At 32.7% G+C, this 14,669-nt stretch overlaps 1 protein-coding gene across 1 annotated transcript; it reads left to right on the top strand.

The window, feature by feature from the left end:
* Nucleotides 1–235: 235 nt before the first annotated feature.
* LOC139504653 (THO complex subunit 2-like) lies at nt 236–13,832 on the top strand (the record flags this gene model as incomplete). Its single annotated transcript, XM_071294678.1, is given in 12 exon segments — nt 236–396; nt 647–733; nt 1,644–1,787; nt 2,797–2,969; nt 3,794–3,983; nt 5,194–5,354; nt 5,857–5,958; nt 6,976–7,060; nt 9,990–10,083; nt 10,592–10,672; nt 12,619–12,715; nt 13,496–13,832. Coding segments are annotated over 12 exon segments (1,712 nt in total), but the record flags the coding sequence as incomplete, so codon positions are not given.
* Nucleotides 13,833–14,669: the final 837 nt, after the last annotated feature.

A 14,669-nucleotide genomic window follows, 5' to 3' on the forward strand; every position in this document is an offset into this window, starting at 1 on the left:
TGCTCACTAGTGAAATTTCTGTTCTCAGCAAATGATTGGTTCTACAGTCTAATTTAAATATTTAAAAAAACGTGGCAAGCCACACGCTTTTTAAAAATATTAAAATGAAACTCTTGAGTGGAGAAATATTGTAAACACACTTGTTTTTGCAGTGATAAATCTATATATAATTATCAGGGATCAACCTACATGTAATTCATATAGTATTAGCTCAATGTTTTCATATTTATTTTAGGATGCTTTGACCTTGACCCTAATCGTGTGTTGGATATATTGTTGGAAACGTTTGAGAATCGGCCAGAACATGATCAGTTTTACATTCCCATGTTTAGAGAGTATGTCAGTGAGCCGAAGACACTTTGTAACATCATGGGATTTAAGTTTAAATTCTATGCTGTAAGTAAATTTAACACGGGAAATAAATGATGTCTAGAGGATTGACACATTTTGTCTTGGAACATTTTTATACGATCAACTTGAATAATATTGAAATAAAGTTTACAATACTTAAAGGATAGATTTCTTCATTTCTTATTTTAATTTCATCAAGATCTTTCTTAATTTTATTATAAAAAAAACATCAAAAGTAGAGTTTTGAAATTGATATTAATTAACATTTTTTGTAGTCGTTTATTTTATTTTATAGTCAGAAGAAACTCCACAGTCTCTGTATAAGATGGCAGCTGTTTTATTGGAAAATGGATTGGTTGATTTAGACTTACTTTATCCACATGTAAGTATACATTCTATTCATCCAACATTTACCTTGAGGTAGAATCTTTGACTATCAGATTTTAGTTTTAAAAATCCCACCATTTAGAGACTTAATGTACCTATTGGTTGTCTAAGATGGTCTTATATCCCCACTCAAACCCCATACTCTGTCAATCTTTTCTGAATACCTTTTAGAAAGTAACAATATATATATCATCAAGCTTCATATGATTAAGCTGCATTATACTAACAGATAACTTTTCTGTTTATTTAATATCACTTCCTGTTGTCAAAACCTTAAATCTTTCAATTTTCATGCTCATATATAATGTTTTGTCTAATTTAGTTGACAGCATTGAACAAGGGTATAATAAGAAATAGTTAACAAAACTGACATGGAATGTAGTCTGTAAAATTACTATTGTTCTTATACATTGTTCTTGTACATATTTCTCAATTTTAAGCCTGCCATGCACGTAGTGTAGACTTTTTCAAATGAACAAATAAGAAAAAGAATATTTATTATTCCAATCAAGGGCCCTTGATGGGCAGCATAACATGTACACATAAAACAATACATCATGATTTGTAACAGAAAAACATTTTTATAAACTAAAATGAAACATTAAAAAAAAAGTTCAGACAGATGTTATTATCTTCATGCTATATATATTTAAAGTAATTTTATGTTAAGAATTCAGTGAACAAGACAAAAAAAAAAATCACAAACAAACATGACCAGAATCACAAGTTGACAATCAAATCTTATAGTATATAAAATAAAGCATTTGCTTCTGCATTTACTTTCTGTAATGAATTAATGAGATATCTGGTGATGATAGTATAAAAAACTGATGACAAGGAAGATGACACCTTTCATTGTAACCAGTTAATATAGTTATGATTATAAACATTTTAATTTTTTAAAGCTTTCCCCAGCGGACAGTAAGATTTGGGAATATCATGAGAAAGATGTGAACAATGCCAAAGCCCATGCCAGGAAGCTTAACATTGTATCGTTAGCTGATAAAGCTGAGGATAAAAAGACAGATGAAGAGGCTATGATAGATGTGGTAAGGTTGAATTATCATTGCTGGAATAAAAGTATTTATTACTTTACTTTTGTACATTTATCTGTCACATAAATTTATCATATTATCTTCTCAAAGTACAAACCAGACCTTCTGGAAATTTGGTAACACAATTCTTGTGAGCATGATATACCGTGTGATAGATATAGGAAGATGTGGTGTGAGTGCCAATGAGACAACTCATCCAAATAACAATTTTAAAAAAGTAAACCATTATAGGTCAATGTACGGGCTTCAACATGGAGCCTTTGCTCACACCGAACAACAAGCTATAAAGGGCCTCAAAATTACTAGTGTAAAACCATTCAAACCGGAAAACCAACGGTCTAATCTATATAAAAAAAATGTATGTTTTATCGATTTCCAGTTATTGAATACTGGCTATGTGGGAAATTTTCTCATGAAATACAATTCAGAGCTTTTTGAAAATTGTTATCACCTTCAAGTAAGCATGCTATTTTGTAGAACACATATATATTCACATACAATGCTCATCAACTTTTTGTTTACCAAATTCTTGTATGTTCTCACTCAAATTTTATTTGTTTATATGAGCATCAGGTTTACAATTTAGATAACAATGGATTGATGAAAATTTAGTTAAAGGTGAAATGATGACAATTGCATAAGTTTGAATATTGACAAAGATTCTTATAAAAACCAGTTTCTATGCTAGATTGCATATGAAATGTCATGAGAGTAATAAAATTAACCCATAATTTAAAAGATTTAAAAACGCTGTCAATATGTAAATCTCACTTCTATACATATAAATGAGAAAAATTAACTACAAAAACATTTTACAGAATTCCCCCAAATTGATGTGTATGGTACAGAAAGACAAATCTTCTGTTTACAGATAATTTGAATTCTTGTCAACTAATATTTGAAGAAGAATTACAAAAAAAATTACAAAGAGAAAATAAACCTTGCTATTTATAAGTCTTTAGAAAAGAACATGTGTTGACTTCATTCTATTTGATTTGTTTAGCATCAGACCAATCAGAAGTTAGGATTATGTGGAGAGTTGCTACAGTTTGGATGTTGGAGTAGTGTGAAGCAGATTCTAGACAGATTACCAGAGTTCTTTGCCACATCATATAGACCTGTTACTATGAAGCTATGTGAAACGGTCCATAAGATGATGGAATCTTTTTATAGAGAGTATGTTTCCATGCATTAAGGTGGTACCTTACACTACAGGGAGATAACTCTGTAAAGTCAGCTAAACGTTTTAATTATGTTGTGTTGTAAAAGGAATAGTAAGCTTCTCAATGATCAAAATTGGTGTTTGTCAAACTGCTATATAACCAGTGTAATTTTTCTGACAAAACGGTTGGTTCAAAATTTTTGAAATTTTTATATTTTCGTTAAAGGGTCAAAGTAAATACTTTGAACTTTGACAAAACTTTATGAAAATTAAACGAGCCAAATAAATTTTAGTGAAAGTTTTGGGTACCACCTTAAATACCTCATCAGCATTACATTTACTTTGTTCCTTCTATTTTCATATTTACTGTTGGTTCAATCCTATTTTTTGCAGCTATTGATTAAGCAGCCATCATTCAATCAATAAATCCAGTTTGATCAATGATCTAGTAAAGGTTAATTTGGTCACAATTTACTACTTGTTAAAAATTATGAAATTATTATTTGTTACATATAAAGGTGCACAATATAAACCAAAAAAAGTCATAAAACCTAACCTGATAATCTGATCAATTACCTCAGGAAAAGAATAGGAACCAATTTTTCAGCATATGTATTTTGCATGGAGTTGGTCGTCTGCTGGCAGTATTGATTTCCATGTGAAGATTATATTTTATCATTAATTTTGATATATATATGTATAGAATACAAATTAAAAATAACTTGTGTGTACTGTAATGATCTGATTGTTTAATGAATATAGTTTTCACTTTTAAGAATTTCAGAGAAAGGGAGACAAATAATGGATCTTATATCTTTATCTTTTGTTTTCATTTCAGAAATTGTGGCATTCCTAAGAAGATATTAAAAGGAAAAATAAAACAAGACAAGAAGGTTCCACAAGTGACTTCTTACAGAGAGTTGCACTTACAAGTGTTTTCTATTTTACGTTATTTGGGCCCATACACAGCATATGACCCAGTTCTTATTTCCAAGATAATCAGACTTGGAAAGACATTTATGTCAAAGGTAAGATGTTATGTATTGAACATCACTGGTTGTTAAGCAATCAACAATTAACACATATTGAAAAATGGTCATTTGAAATCAATTTAAGATGAAGAAAAACTAGAAATCACCAATAAAATTGAGAATGGAAATGGGGAATGGGTCAAAGAGACAACAACCCTACTATAGAGCAGTAAACAGCCAAGGCCACCAATGGGTCTTCAATACAGCGAAAACAAGAACTATCTTTAAAAAAGATATCCAACGTATTTAAATTTGAGTATGTATTTAAAACTATCATTTCGATAACCTTCAGCAGCACAAAGATACCATCTAAATAACGTTTTCTCTGTTTGTGTTCAGTACCGTATTCTCGGTCCTCGTATCTTTCTGTTTACATTCACCAAAACCCTGCGGAAATCTCACATACGTAGGTGCGTTCTAAAAGTCATGTACGTTCGTACAACAAAGTTTACATTAAACATTATATAATTGTCCCGAATAAACAGGTGTCACAGATGCAAAGAGCTATTGGAGAAACGATTATTTTAATAAAAATATAAATCTTTGTAAGATCTAGTTCAAATATTTATAGTTTTTCACTTGCTTTCACGATATAATTAACGAGACGTTTTTTCAAGCACAACCAAATCACCCACCATGACAGCATTTTGTCCAATCACAGAAAGGATTTTCGAGCATGTGTATTCTGTTGCCATAGTTAAGCGTTCTTAAGTTCAAATGGCACAAACCGAAATTATACTGACTACGTCGGAAAAAGTTCAGCATGATAGTAAGAAATTCTATATTTATTACAGAGACAGGATGGAGGCATTACACCAGAAGATGTTGGGTTACTAATTATGATATTGTTTTGTTGTTTTATTACAGAGACAGGATGGAGGCATTACACCAGAAGATGTTGGGTTACTAATTATGATATTGTTTTGTTATTTGGTTACAGAGACAGGATGGAGGCATTACACAAGAAAATGTTGGTTTACTAATTATGATATTGTTTTGTTATTTGGTTACAGAGACAGGATCTGGATGGAGGCATTACACCAGAAGATGTGTCTTTATAAGACATATTTATAACATCTTTGTTGTTATTTTGTTACAGAGACATGATGGAGGCATTACACCAGAGGATGATATAGCTTACTATGGCTTCCTCAATATGTTGGTTCACTTGACTTATTTATAACATATCTTTGTTACTTTGTTGCAGAGACAGGATGGAGGCATTACACCAGAGGATGATATAGCTTATTATGGCTTCCTCAACATGTTGGATGAAGTACTCCTACCTAGTATGTCTGTGCTGGCCAACAATTGTTGTTTGTCCGAGGAGTTATGGTCATTTCTCAAATTATATCCGTATGAACTCAGGTAAATTATTACTGTTTACAATAAGTGTATTGGAATTCCCTTTTCTTTATTCTTGGAAATGATTTATTTCAAGTTCAGCTTTCAATTTTCTAATAATATTGCTTTTATGTTCTAATCTGAATCAGAATCTCAATAGAATCATTTTTGAATACATACAGAACAATTTATCTAAATGACCATTAAAAGTATAGTAAAAACTAATTTAAGAGCAGCCTATTTGAATACTAGCAGTGTTTCAGAAATAATTGATAATAACATTAACGGTACCAATTTTTCTGCACCAGATGCGCATTTCGACAATACATGTCTCTTCAGTGATGCTCGTGGCCAAAATAAGTAAAATCCAAAGCTTATATAAAAGATGAAGAGCTATAATCTAAAAGTTCCAAAAAGTATAGCCAAATCTGTGAAAGGAATCAGAGCTTTGCTTTGATAATATAGACAGAATGTTTTGACCATATTTTCCATATTGATCATATACATGATTTTACTTTATCTACAGGTATAGATTGTATGGAAACTGGAAGAATGATACATACAGTCAGCATTCTAAGTTAATCTGTATCCGAGCTGATTGTTTGGAGAAAGCTAAATATATCATGAAGTAAGTTCTAAAAACATATATAGAGGCCACATAATATTATACTTCCCTTCAAAATTGGTATTGGAGCTAAACCATTTACAAATCAAAAGACAGACTTACAAAATCGATTGTTTGATTAATTAACCAAATGAATTATAAACTTACCTATATTTTATTAATGCATATGTGTGATTTTCTTGTCAGCTGACTGCATCTGTGTGGTTGCAGTAGCATGTTGGTCTGGAGTACAGGAGGTTGTGGGTTTTAACAAGTGCTGGTTCAAACCACATGTTGGTCTGGAGTACAGGAGGTTGTGGGTTTTAACAAGTGCTGGTTCAAACCACATGTTGGTCTGGAGTACAGGAGGTTGTGGGTTTTAACAAGTGCTGGTTCAAACCACATGTTGGTCTGGAGTACAGGAGGTTGTGGGTTTTAACAAGTGCTGGTTCAAACCACATGTTGGTCTGGAGTACAGGAGGTTGTGGGTTTTAACAAGTGCTGGTTCAAACCACATGTTGGTCTGGAGTACAGGAGGTTGTGGGTTTTAACAAGTGCTGGTTCAAACCACATGTTGGTCTGGAGTACAGGAGGTTGTGGGTTTTAACAAGTGCTGGTTCAAACCACATGTTGGTCTGGAGTACAGGAGGTTGTGGGTTTTAACAAGTGTTTGGTTGCAGTAGCATGTTGGTCTGGAGTACAGGAGGTTGTGGGTTTTAACAAGTGTTTGGTTGCAGTAGCATGTTGGTCTGGAGTACAGGAGGTTGTGGGTTTTAACAAGTGCTTGTTCAAACTAAAGACTTTAAAGTGATATTTGCTGCTTGTCTGCTAAGAACTCAGTATAAAGAAGTAATTTCTAGGACTGCAAAATGTATTCTCCAGTGTAGCCTTAGTTGAACCTAGTTAATTTATTTAAATCACAGAAAGTTATTTGAATTGTTGTTGATATTATTTACACATACATATTGTCAAAAAAGATTCTGACAACTTTAAACTGAATTATTACCTTGTATTCCCCTAATTGATGGACAATTTTTGTAGACGCTTGTCAAAGGAGAATGTGAAACCATCAGGAAGACAGCTTGGGAAACTGAGCCACAGTAATCCTGGTGTATTGTTTGAATATGTAAGTAAATAGATCAGTGATTTTTGGACTGCTCTATTTTAAAATAACAATCTTTTTAAGACTGTCATAAATTGATGTTTTGTGAATAAAGGAACAAATAAGCAGAAAAAACTGAAGGGTCCATGTGCTTGTTTTTCGAGATATGAGCCAATGAAAATTTGGATGAAAATTATTCTCTTTACATTTTTCATACATTGAACATTGACACATTTTTATCGAGCCTTCAACTTTTGTCGAAAAAGCTAGACATAACGATCCTAGATTCCAGTGGCGGTGGCCACGTCCACAAATATTCACTCTATGGTTAAAGTTTTTGAAATTTTAATAACTTTCTTAAACTATCCTGGACTTCTAACAAACTTGGACAGAAGCTTTTTTAATATGATCAAAAGCTAGAATCTAGAAGGAAATTTTTAAAAATAAATTTCTAAAAATAAATTTCCTGTTTTTCCATAAGGGCTATTCCAGTAAAAAATATCCAGGGGGGGTGGAACGCCACTTATTTTTTGACCCCCCACCTATGGAAAAGATTAAAAAAATACACCCCCACCTAGAACATGTATTTTCTTCCAAGACCCCCTACCTAGAGAAAAAAAATAAAAGATAGCTAGTTTTTTAAAGTATACAAAAATGTTGCATCCTGTCAAATAAATGTAAAATTTGTTGGTTTATCTATTTCAGTGCATCCAAAAAGGGGGGGCCCCCTGGCCCCCCCCCCCCCCCCCCCCCCTAAATCCGCCTCTGGTCTCAATGGCAATCATACCACATCTTCTTTTTTATACTAGCTATGTTGCTATTAAAATATAAAATGAAACATGTAACAATGTTATGGAGCAGCAGACGACAGATGCAACATGACGGCAATAGCTCACAGTGACCGAAAAAAGGGGGTGCGATTTTAATTATGGCCCATTTTATTTTTAAAACTGTCAATAACATTTTCAGGTACGACATATTCTTCAGGTGGGGAAACTGGTTGGCACCAACCATTTGATGTTTCAGAGTTTAGTTTGAGCCATAAAATATTTTTGGTAGGCACAATGTAATTCTTTTTTTATTTTTTGTATTTCTTATATACATTTTTTTTTCAATAGGCAAATGTTGAGGAAGATGATATACTCTCCTGTGTAACAAGGTCATATTTTCCCGCAAAAATTAGGCCATTTTTTTCCTTCAATACCACCCACGCAACATGCGCAATAAAAATCTAATTGTCTGTGCCAAATATAAATATTTTTTTATGGACCGCATAGTTTGGATGTCACCCACACATATTTTTTTGTGGGGAGACGGTATGCAAGGGAGAGGGTACTTGAAGTTGTTATAAACTGTATGCAATAAAATATTATTTGGGACAAAAATTGCAAAGAATTGGCCAGTCCACCTTATTAAGGACATATTCTTTGCAAGGAAAGAGATTTAAGTACAGCAAATTCTGCCATTTCAATTTCAATGAATATACAATAACTTCTTCCAACCGCAACAATATTTAAGTTAACCTTTATTTACAATGTTTAAACTGGTACTGTTGCCTTGTTCATGTTCATGTTGGGTTTTTTTTACATTAAATTTGGGTCTTCGTCGATACCATACTTATTCCAGACGTTCCGTATCAGAGGACATTTCAGGCAATTCCTCTGCACTTCTTGTATCATTATATCTTCATCACGGTGACAAGAATAACAGTATAGAGTACCATTAATTCATAGAACAAAACAACAAATCGCTGAAGAAGTCATGTTTACAAAATGTCAAAATGAGCCAAAGACCAAAAAATGACAAGGACAGTTAAGCGTCTTTTATGGAGACAAAAACTATATTCCTAAAAAGTCTTTGGGGTTCTTCAATCGAAATAATAGCAAGCTAAACTAAATGAGATTATTATAAGGGCTAAATTTCGTCTGTACTAGCCAAATTTAACAAATTTAAAGTTGTTTATAAAAAAAATATATATCATGAATGATGGTTTTAAAATTACGTTTTTCGGGTTATCAGTTAGACCGCATGGTTTTATTATTACAATAGGAAAACACCCGAGACGTGAAATCGCATGGTTCTATTATCATAGGTAAACATCCGAGACGTCCCAAAAATATATAGGTGCTCCTATTATTGGAGGAACATTACACAGTTGTGTACACACACATGTCGGCATGGAACACGATCGGAAATTCATTTGACGATATCTAAACGTTTCGAAACGAAGTGAAAAGTATCGTGCGCCACGTGGGCGCTTACATTTGTCACTGTATGCGCCATTTCTTGTCAATATGCGCTATAGGCGCAGGGGGCACGTCCTTCCCGATCACTGGTTTGACAAGAACACAAACGGACGCTTAAAATTAGTGGTCTGCCAACTTTATTTGCAGTCGGATGACCTTTTCAGGAGAATCTTCCTTCATAACAGGGGGAACAATATGTTTAACCTATCATTCAGAAACCCCCCACCAACAGAAATGAATTTAAATCGGGACCACCACCCTCCAGAATACAATTATGTTGATAACCCCCCACCTATGGAAAAAAATATCGTCGGCGTTCCGCCCCTCCTAGGTAAATTTTACTGGAATAGCCCTAAGTACCTTTATATGGACTCAGTTTTCCTCCAGTTAACATTATATACAGTCTGCAGTTAAAGTTCTTCAAACTTTTATTAGATTCATGAAATAGGCTAGACACTGGGTTCCACAGATCCCTTATAAATTTTTCCTTTCAAAAACAATGAAATAATAACAAGGATTTTATTGGATTTTCAATATGACTTTAAACTATATGTATTTTAATTTTGAAAAGAAAAGGACTCAGAATATCTAAATTCAAAACTGAAAAGGGAGCGAAAACATCCTTAACTGCAAATGCAAAAATTGAACAGAATTTTAGGATGTACAAAGTATGCAATAGAAACATAAATAATGATATATTTTTACAGGTATTATCACAAATCCAGAGATATGACAACTTTATTGGACCTGTTGTTGATTCACTGAAGTACCTAACATCACTATCATATGATGTCTTAGCTTGTATCCTTACAAAACAAGTTGTTGGTTAAATGGTCATTACCATTTCTGTTATAATATCAATGAACACATTTTAAAGAATTTCTGAATGGCCATATACCTTACTCTCAACACACTTTAACATCACTGGAAATCCTTTAAAACTGAAATGCCTTCATTAAACTGTTACTTTTCTTGTTTCAAGAAGAGCTCACAAGTGTTAATTCAATTTTCAATAATTTTTCAACATAATGGTCTACTTGTCAAACATTAATTTCAAAATAATCCAGAATTATTAGATTTCTGTATGTGAGTGTATGACATAAATGTATATTTTTAGCGTCCAGATAATAGGTTTATACATTTTTAGCGTCCAGATAATAGGTTTATACATTTTTAGCGTCCAGATAATAGGTTTACACAATTATCATCAATGGCAAAATGTAGATCATTCTCAAGTTTGGACATTAGTGGGTTCAAATATAACGGATTTATATGTTTACAGTAATTATTCTTCCTTAATTATAACCAGACTGTATCATTGAAGCTGTAGCCAACCCAGACAGGGACAGAATGAAGCATGATGACACAAACATATCACTATGGTTACAAAGTAAGTTACATTCAATAAACTTTACATCATATCACTATGGTTACAAAGTAAGTTACATTCAATAAACTTTACATCATATCACTATGGTTACAAAGTAAGTTACATTCAATAAACTTTACATCATATCACTATGGTTACAAATTAAGTTACATTCACTAAACTTTACATCATATCACTATGGTTACAAAGTAAGTAACATTCAATAAACTTTACATCATATCATTACGGTTACAAAGTAAGTTACATTCAATAAACTTTACATCATATCACTATGGTTACAAAGTAAGTTACATTCAATAAACTTTACATCATATCACTATGGTTACAAAGTAAGTTACATTCAATAATCTTTACATCATATCACTATGGTTACAAAGTAAGTTACATTCAATAATCTTTACATCATATCACTATAGTTACAAAGTAAGTTACATTCAATAAACTTTACAAATATATCGGAAATTGCAAAGTAAACATTGAGCCGTGTAAATCGTAGTGATAACAATAATTAACCCATGATATAGTGATCAACAGATTAAAGACCATCAAAGGTGTTAATTGGGCCATACACATGTCACCTAAAGAATACAGTAACATAAACAAATGCTATAAACATATCTTGAATTGTCAAATCATTCTTATCAAAATCGAGCCCAGCATGAAATTATAATTTCCCATATATACGAGAACTTTAAGGATATAAAATGAACACTTTATCATACTAGCATATCAATACTGGAAATCTGATTTTCATTGATCAAAAATATGTTTTAAGAGAATTAAAAGATCAAAAGTTGTACAGTTTAGGTTATTAAAGATTAAAAGGTTATAATCCTGCATGCGGTTGAAGTTCTGTGACTGCTGTTAAAGTAGTCTCAGATTTGGCATTATTCAATATATTCTCTAGATCATATCAGTAGTCAAAACTACTGATGCGGATCTTTCCATGTCTTGATTTTGACAATGGTTGTTTTATTTTGTTGAACACTTAAATTCGTGGATAAAGTCATCCATGAAAACCACGAAAATTGCTACACCACGAATAAAAGTACTTTCACAGTATATAAATGTCAGAATATTTCGTTTAGTCCTTTTTCTTGGAGACTTAATATTTTTAACCGGATTTTTGTGACAAAAATGTCGGTTATTGAATTGGGGATGTCGGGCCGGCGGCAATCAAATGTTGTCTGTGCATTAACTCATGAACCGTTCAACCAAAGCTTTTAAAATTTTAATATGTTGTTACTGACAACTAAATGAAGATCAAGTTCAATAATAGCGATTTTGACTTTTACCGTTCAGGAGTTATGGTTCTTGAAAGATTGAAAAATGGAGTTTTCAGTCGTGTCCGTGCATTTACGCATGAACTGTTCTACCAAAGCTTCCCAAATTTTAATATGTTGCTACTGATGACAAAATGGAGGTCAAGAACAATATTGACGATTTTAACTTTTACCGTTCAGGAGTTATGGTTCATGAAAGATGGAAAAATGGAGTTTCCAGTCGTGTCAGTGCATTTACGCATGAACTGTTCTACCAAAGCTTCCCTAATTTTAATATATTGTTACTGATGACAAAATAGAGGTCAAGTTCAATAATGACCATTTTGACTTTTACCGTTCAGGAGTTATGGTTCTTGAAAGATTGTAAAATGGCGTTTCCTTTCACGTTGTTGTATTTACTCATGAACCATTCAATCTAAGCTTTTCAAATTTTAATATGTTGATACTGATGACAAAATAGAGGTCAAATTTGATATTGACGATTTTCACTTTCACCATTCATCAGTAATGGTTCTTGTGATAATGCCAGGACACAAATAAATGTTAATAAATCCGGTTTGCTGTCGTTGTGACAGCCTCTTGTTTATGACATAGATGAGAGATTGTAAGAATTGAAATTTACCCTCTAAGTCACTTTCATATTTTTGTATTTTATCTGCACAGGTCTTGCCAACTTTGCTGGTTCTATATGTAGAAAGTACACCGTAGAATTAGCTGGACTTATGCAGTATGTAGCAAATCAGCTTAAAGCTGGTAAAAGGTAAGTTGAAAGGTGTTATATAGAATTAAGGACATGTGGTATGATTGCCAATAATATATTCACCAGGGTCTAATTGATGTAGAGATAAATAATAAGCTGTTTTTGTATTTTGAATACTTTTGTAGTATTTGGTTAGGGAAAAATGTTTGCTTATGGTGTAGAAACACTAATTAGGGCCCTGTTGGAAAGAACATACAAGAAAGTAGTACATATTTTAAACAAAATAGTTCTTAATCATAGCTGTATCTTTGTCAATAGGTGATAAATTTGGGTAGTTTTGGTAACAAATGAAAGCTTGGGGACTTAGGACCACTGTAGAATCCTTGTTTAAGATTCTTTTGAATAATGAAAAAGAATACAATTATAATAGGAGGGCACATTTGCCCTGTTGTTTAGATCAGAAGGACCTGTTTTTGTAGTATGTAACTTCCAGTAACCAACCAGTATACTCTTAATATGCAGGATAAGGTATAATTTGGACATGAAATGACTGCAACTTAATATAAACTTAAAATAAAGTAGCCATTAATGCTTGTAATTACAGACTTTAACATAGAAAGTAATGGGGCTATGAATTATTGGTTTATACCTTATAGGTTTTAGAATTAAGCATTTCAATCATTGAGTTGGACAACTAAATATACTGAACAAAAAGTCTATTTGTTAACATGTCTATATCATAGCAAATATACTTGCAAGACTCATTATATGATGTCCCAAAGAAAGATTATATTTAAACAACATAATCATAAATTATATAGTTTTAATGTATTTATCTAGTTTTGACCTACTGATATTGAGGGAAATTGTACAGAAGATGGCAGGAGTTGAGATGTCTGAGGAAATAACTAATGATCAACTAGAGGCTATGTCAGGTGGAGAATTGTTAAGACAAGAGGTGTGTAGCAATAATGGATTGTATAGGCAGTCACAGAAGTTTCTCGTACAGAAAAGTCAAAATGGTGTTTTGAACAAAAGAATATTAAATTTTGTCTATAATGTGCATCCCCTTTTGCCTTCTTCACAGATACATTGCTCATATATTGAAGTTGTGTACCTGCTGTTATGGATTTGCTTGAGGAACTTTAATTTCCATTTTTCCACACTTGTGTACTTGGTTTGTTTTCAGCAAAATTTTCAAAGATCTTGGTTTGTTTTCAGCAAAATTTTCAAAGATTACTTTTTTTTTGTTTTCAACCAAGAAACATTCTTTGCAACCTTGCCATTTGAATCTTTGATCCATTTTTGTTGAGCCTGCAACTTTTGTTGCAGAAAGCTCGACATAGGGATAGTGATCCGGCGGCGGCGTTAGCTCACTTCTTAAAAGCTTTATATTTTAGAAGGTGGAAGACCTGGATGCTTCATACTTTGTATATAGATGCTTCATGTTACGAAGTTTCCGTCAGTTACATGTCCAATGTCCTTGACCTCATTTTTATGGTTCAGTGACCACTTTAAAAAAAAGTTCAAATTTTTTGTAATGTTGAATTCTCTCTTATTATAAGTAATAGGATAACTATATTTGATATGTGCGTACCTTGCAAGGTCCTCTTGTCTGTCAGACAGTTTTCACTTGACCTCAACCTCATTTCATGGATCAGTGAACAAGGTTAAGTTTTGGTGGTCAAGTCCATATCTCAGATACTATAAGCAATAGGGCTAGTATATTCGGTGTATGGAAGGACTGTAAGGTGTACATGTCCAACTGGCAGGTGTCATCTGACCTTGACCTCATTTTCATGGTTCAGTGGTTATAGTTAAATTTTTGTGTTTTGGTCTGTTTTTCTCATACCATATGCAATAGGTCTACTATATTTGATGTATGGAATGATTGTTAAGTGTACATGTCTAGCGGGCAGATGTCATGTGACCTTGACCTCATTTTCATGGTTCAGTGGTCAAAGTTAAGTTTTTGAGTTTTGGTCTTTTTATCTAATGCTATATGCCATAGGTC

The sequence above is a fragment of the Mytilus edulis genome, unplaced genomic scaffold (genome assembly GCF_963676685.1).
Source record: "Mytilus edulis unplaced genomic scaffold, xbMytEdul2.2 SCAFFOLD_1088, whole genome shotgun sequence".
NCBI classification, from domain to species: domain Eukaryota; kingdom Metazoa; phylum Mollusca; class Bivalvia; order Mytilida; family Mytilidae; genus Mytilus; species Mytilus edulis.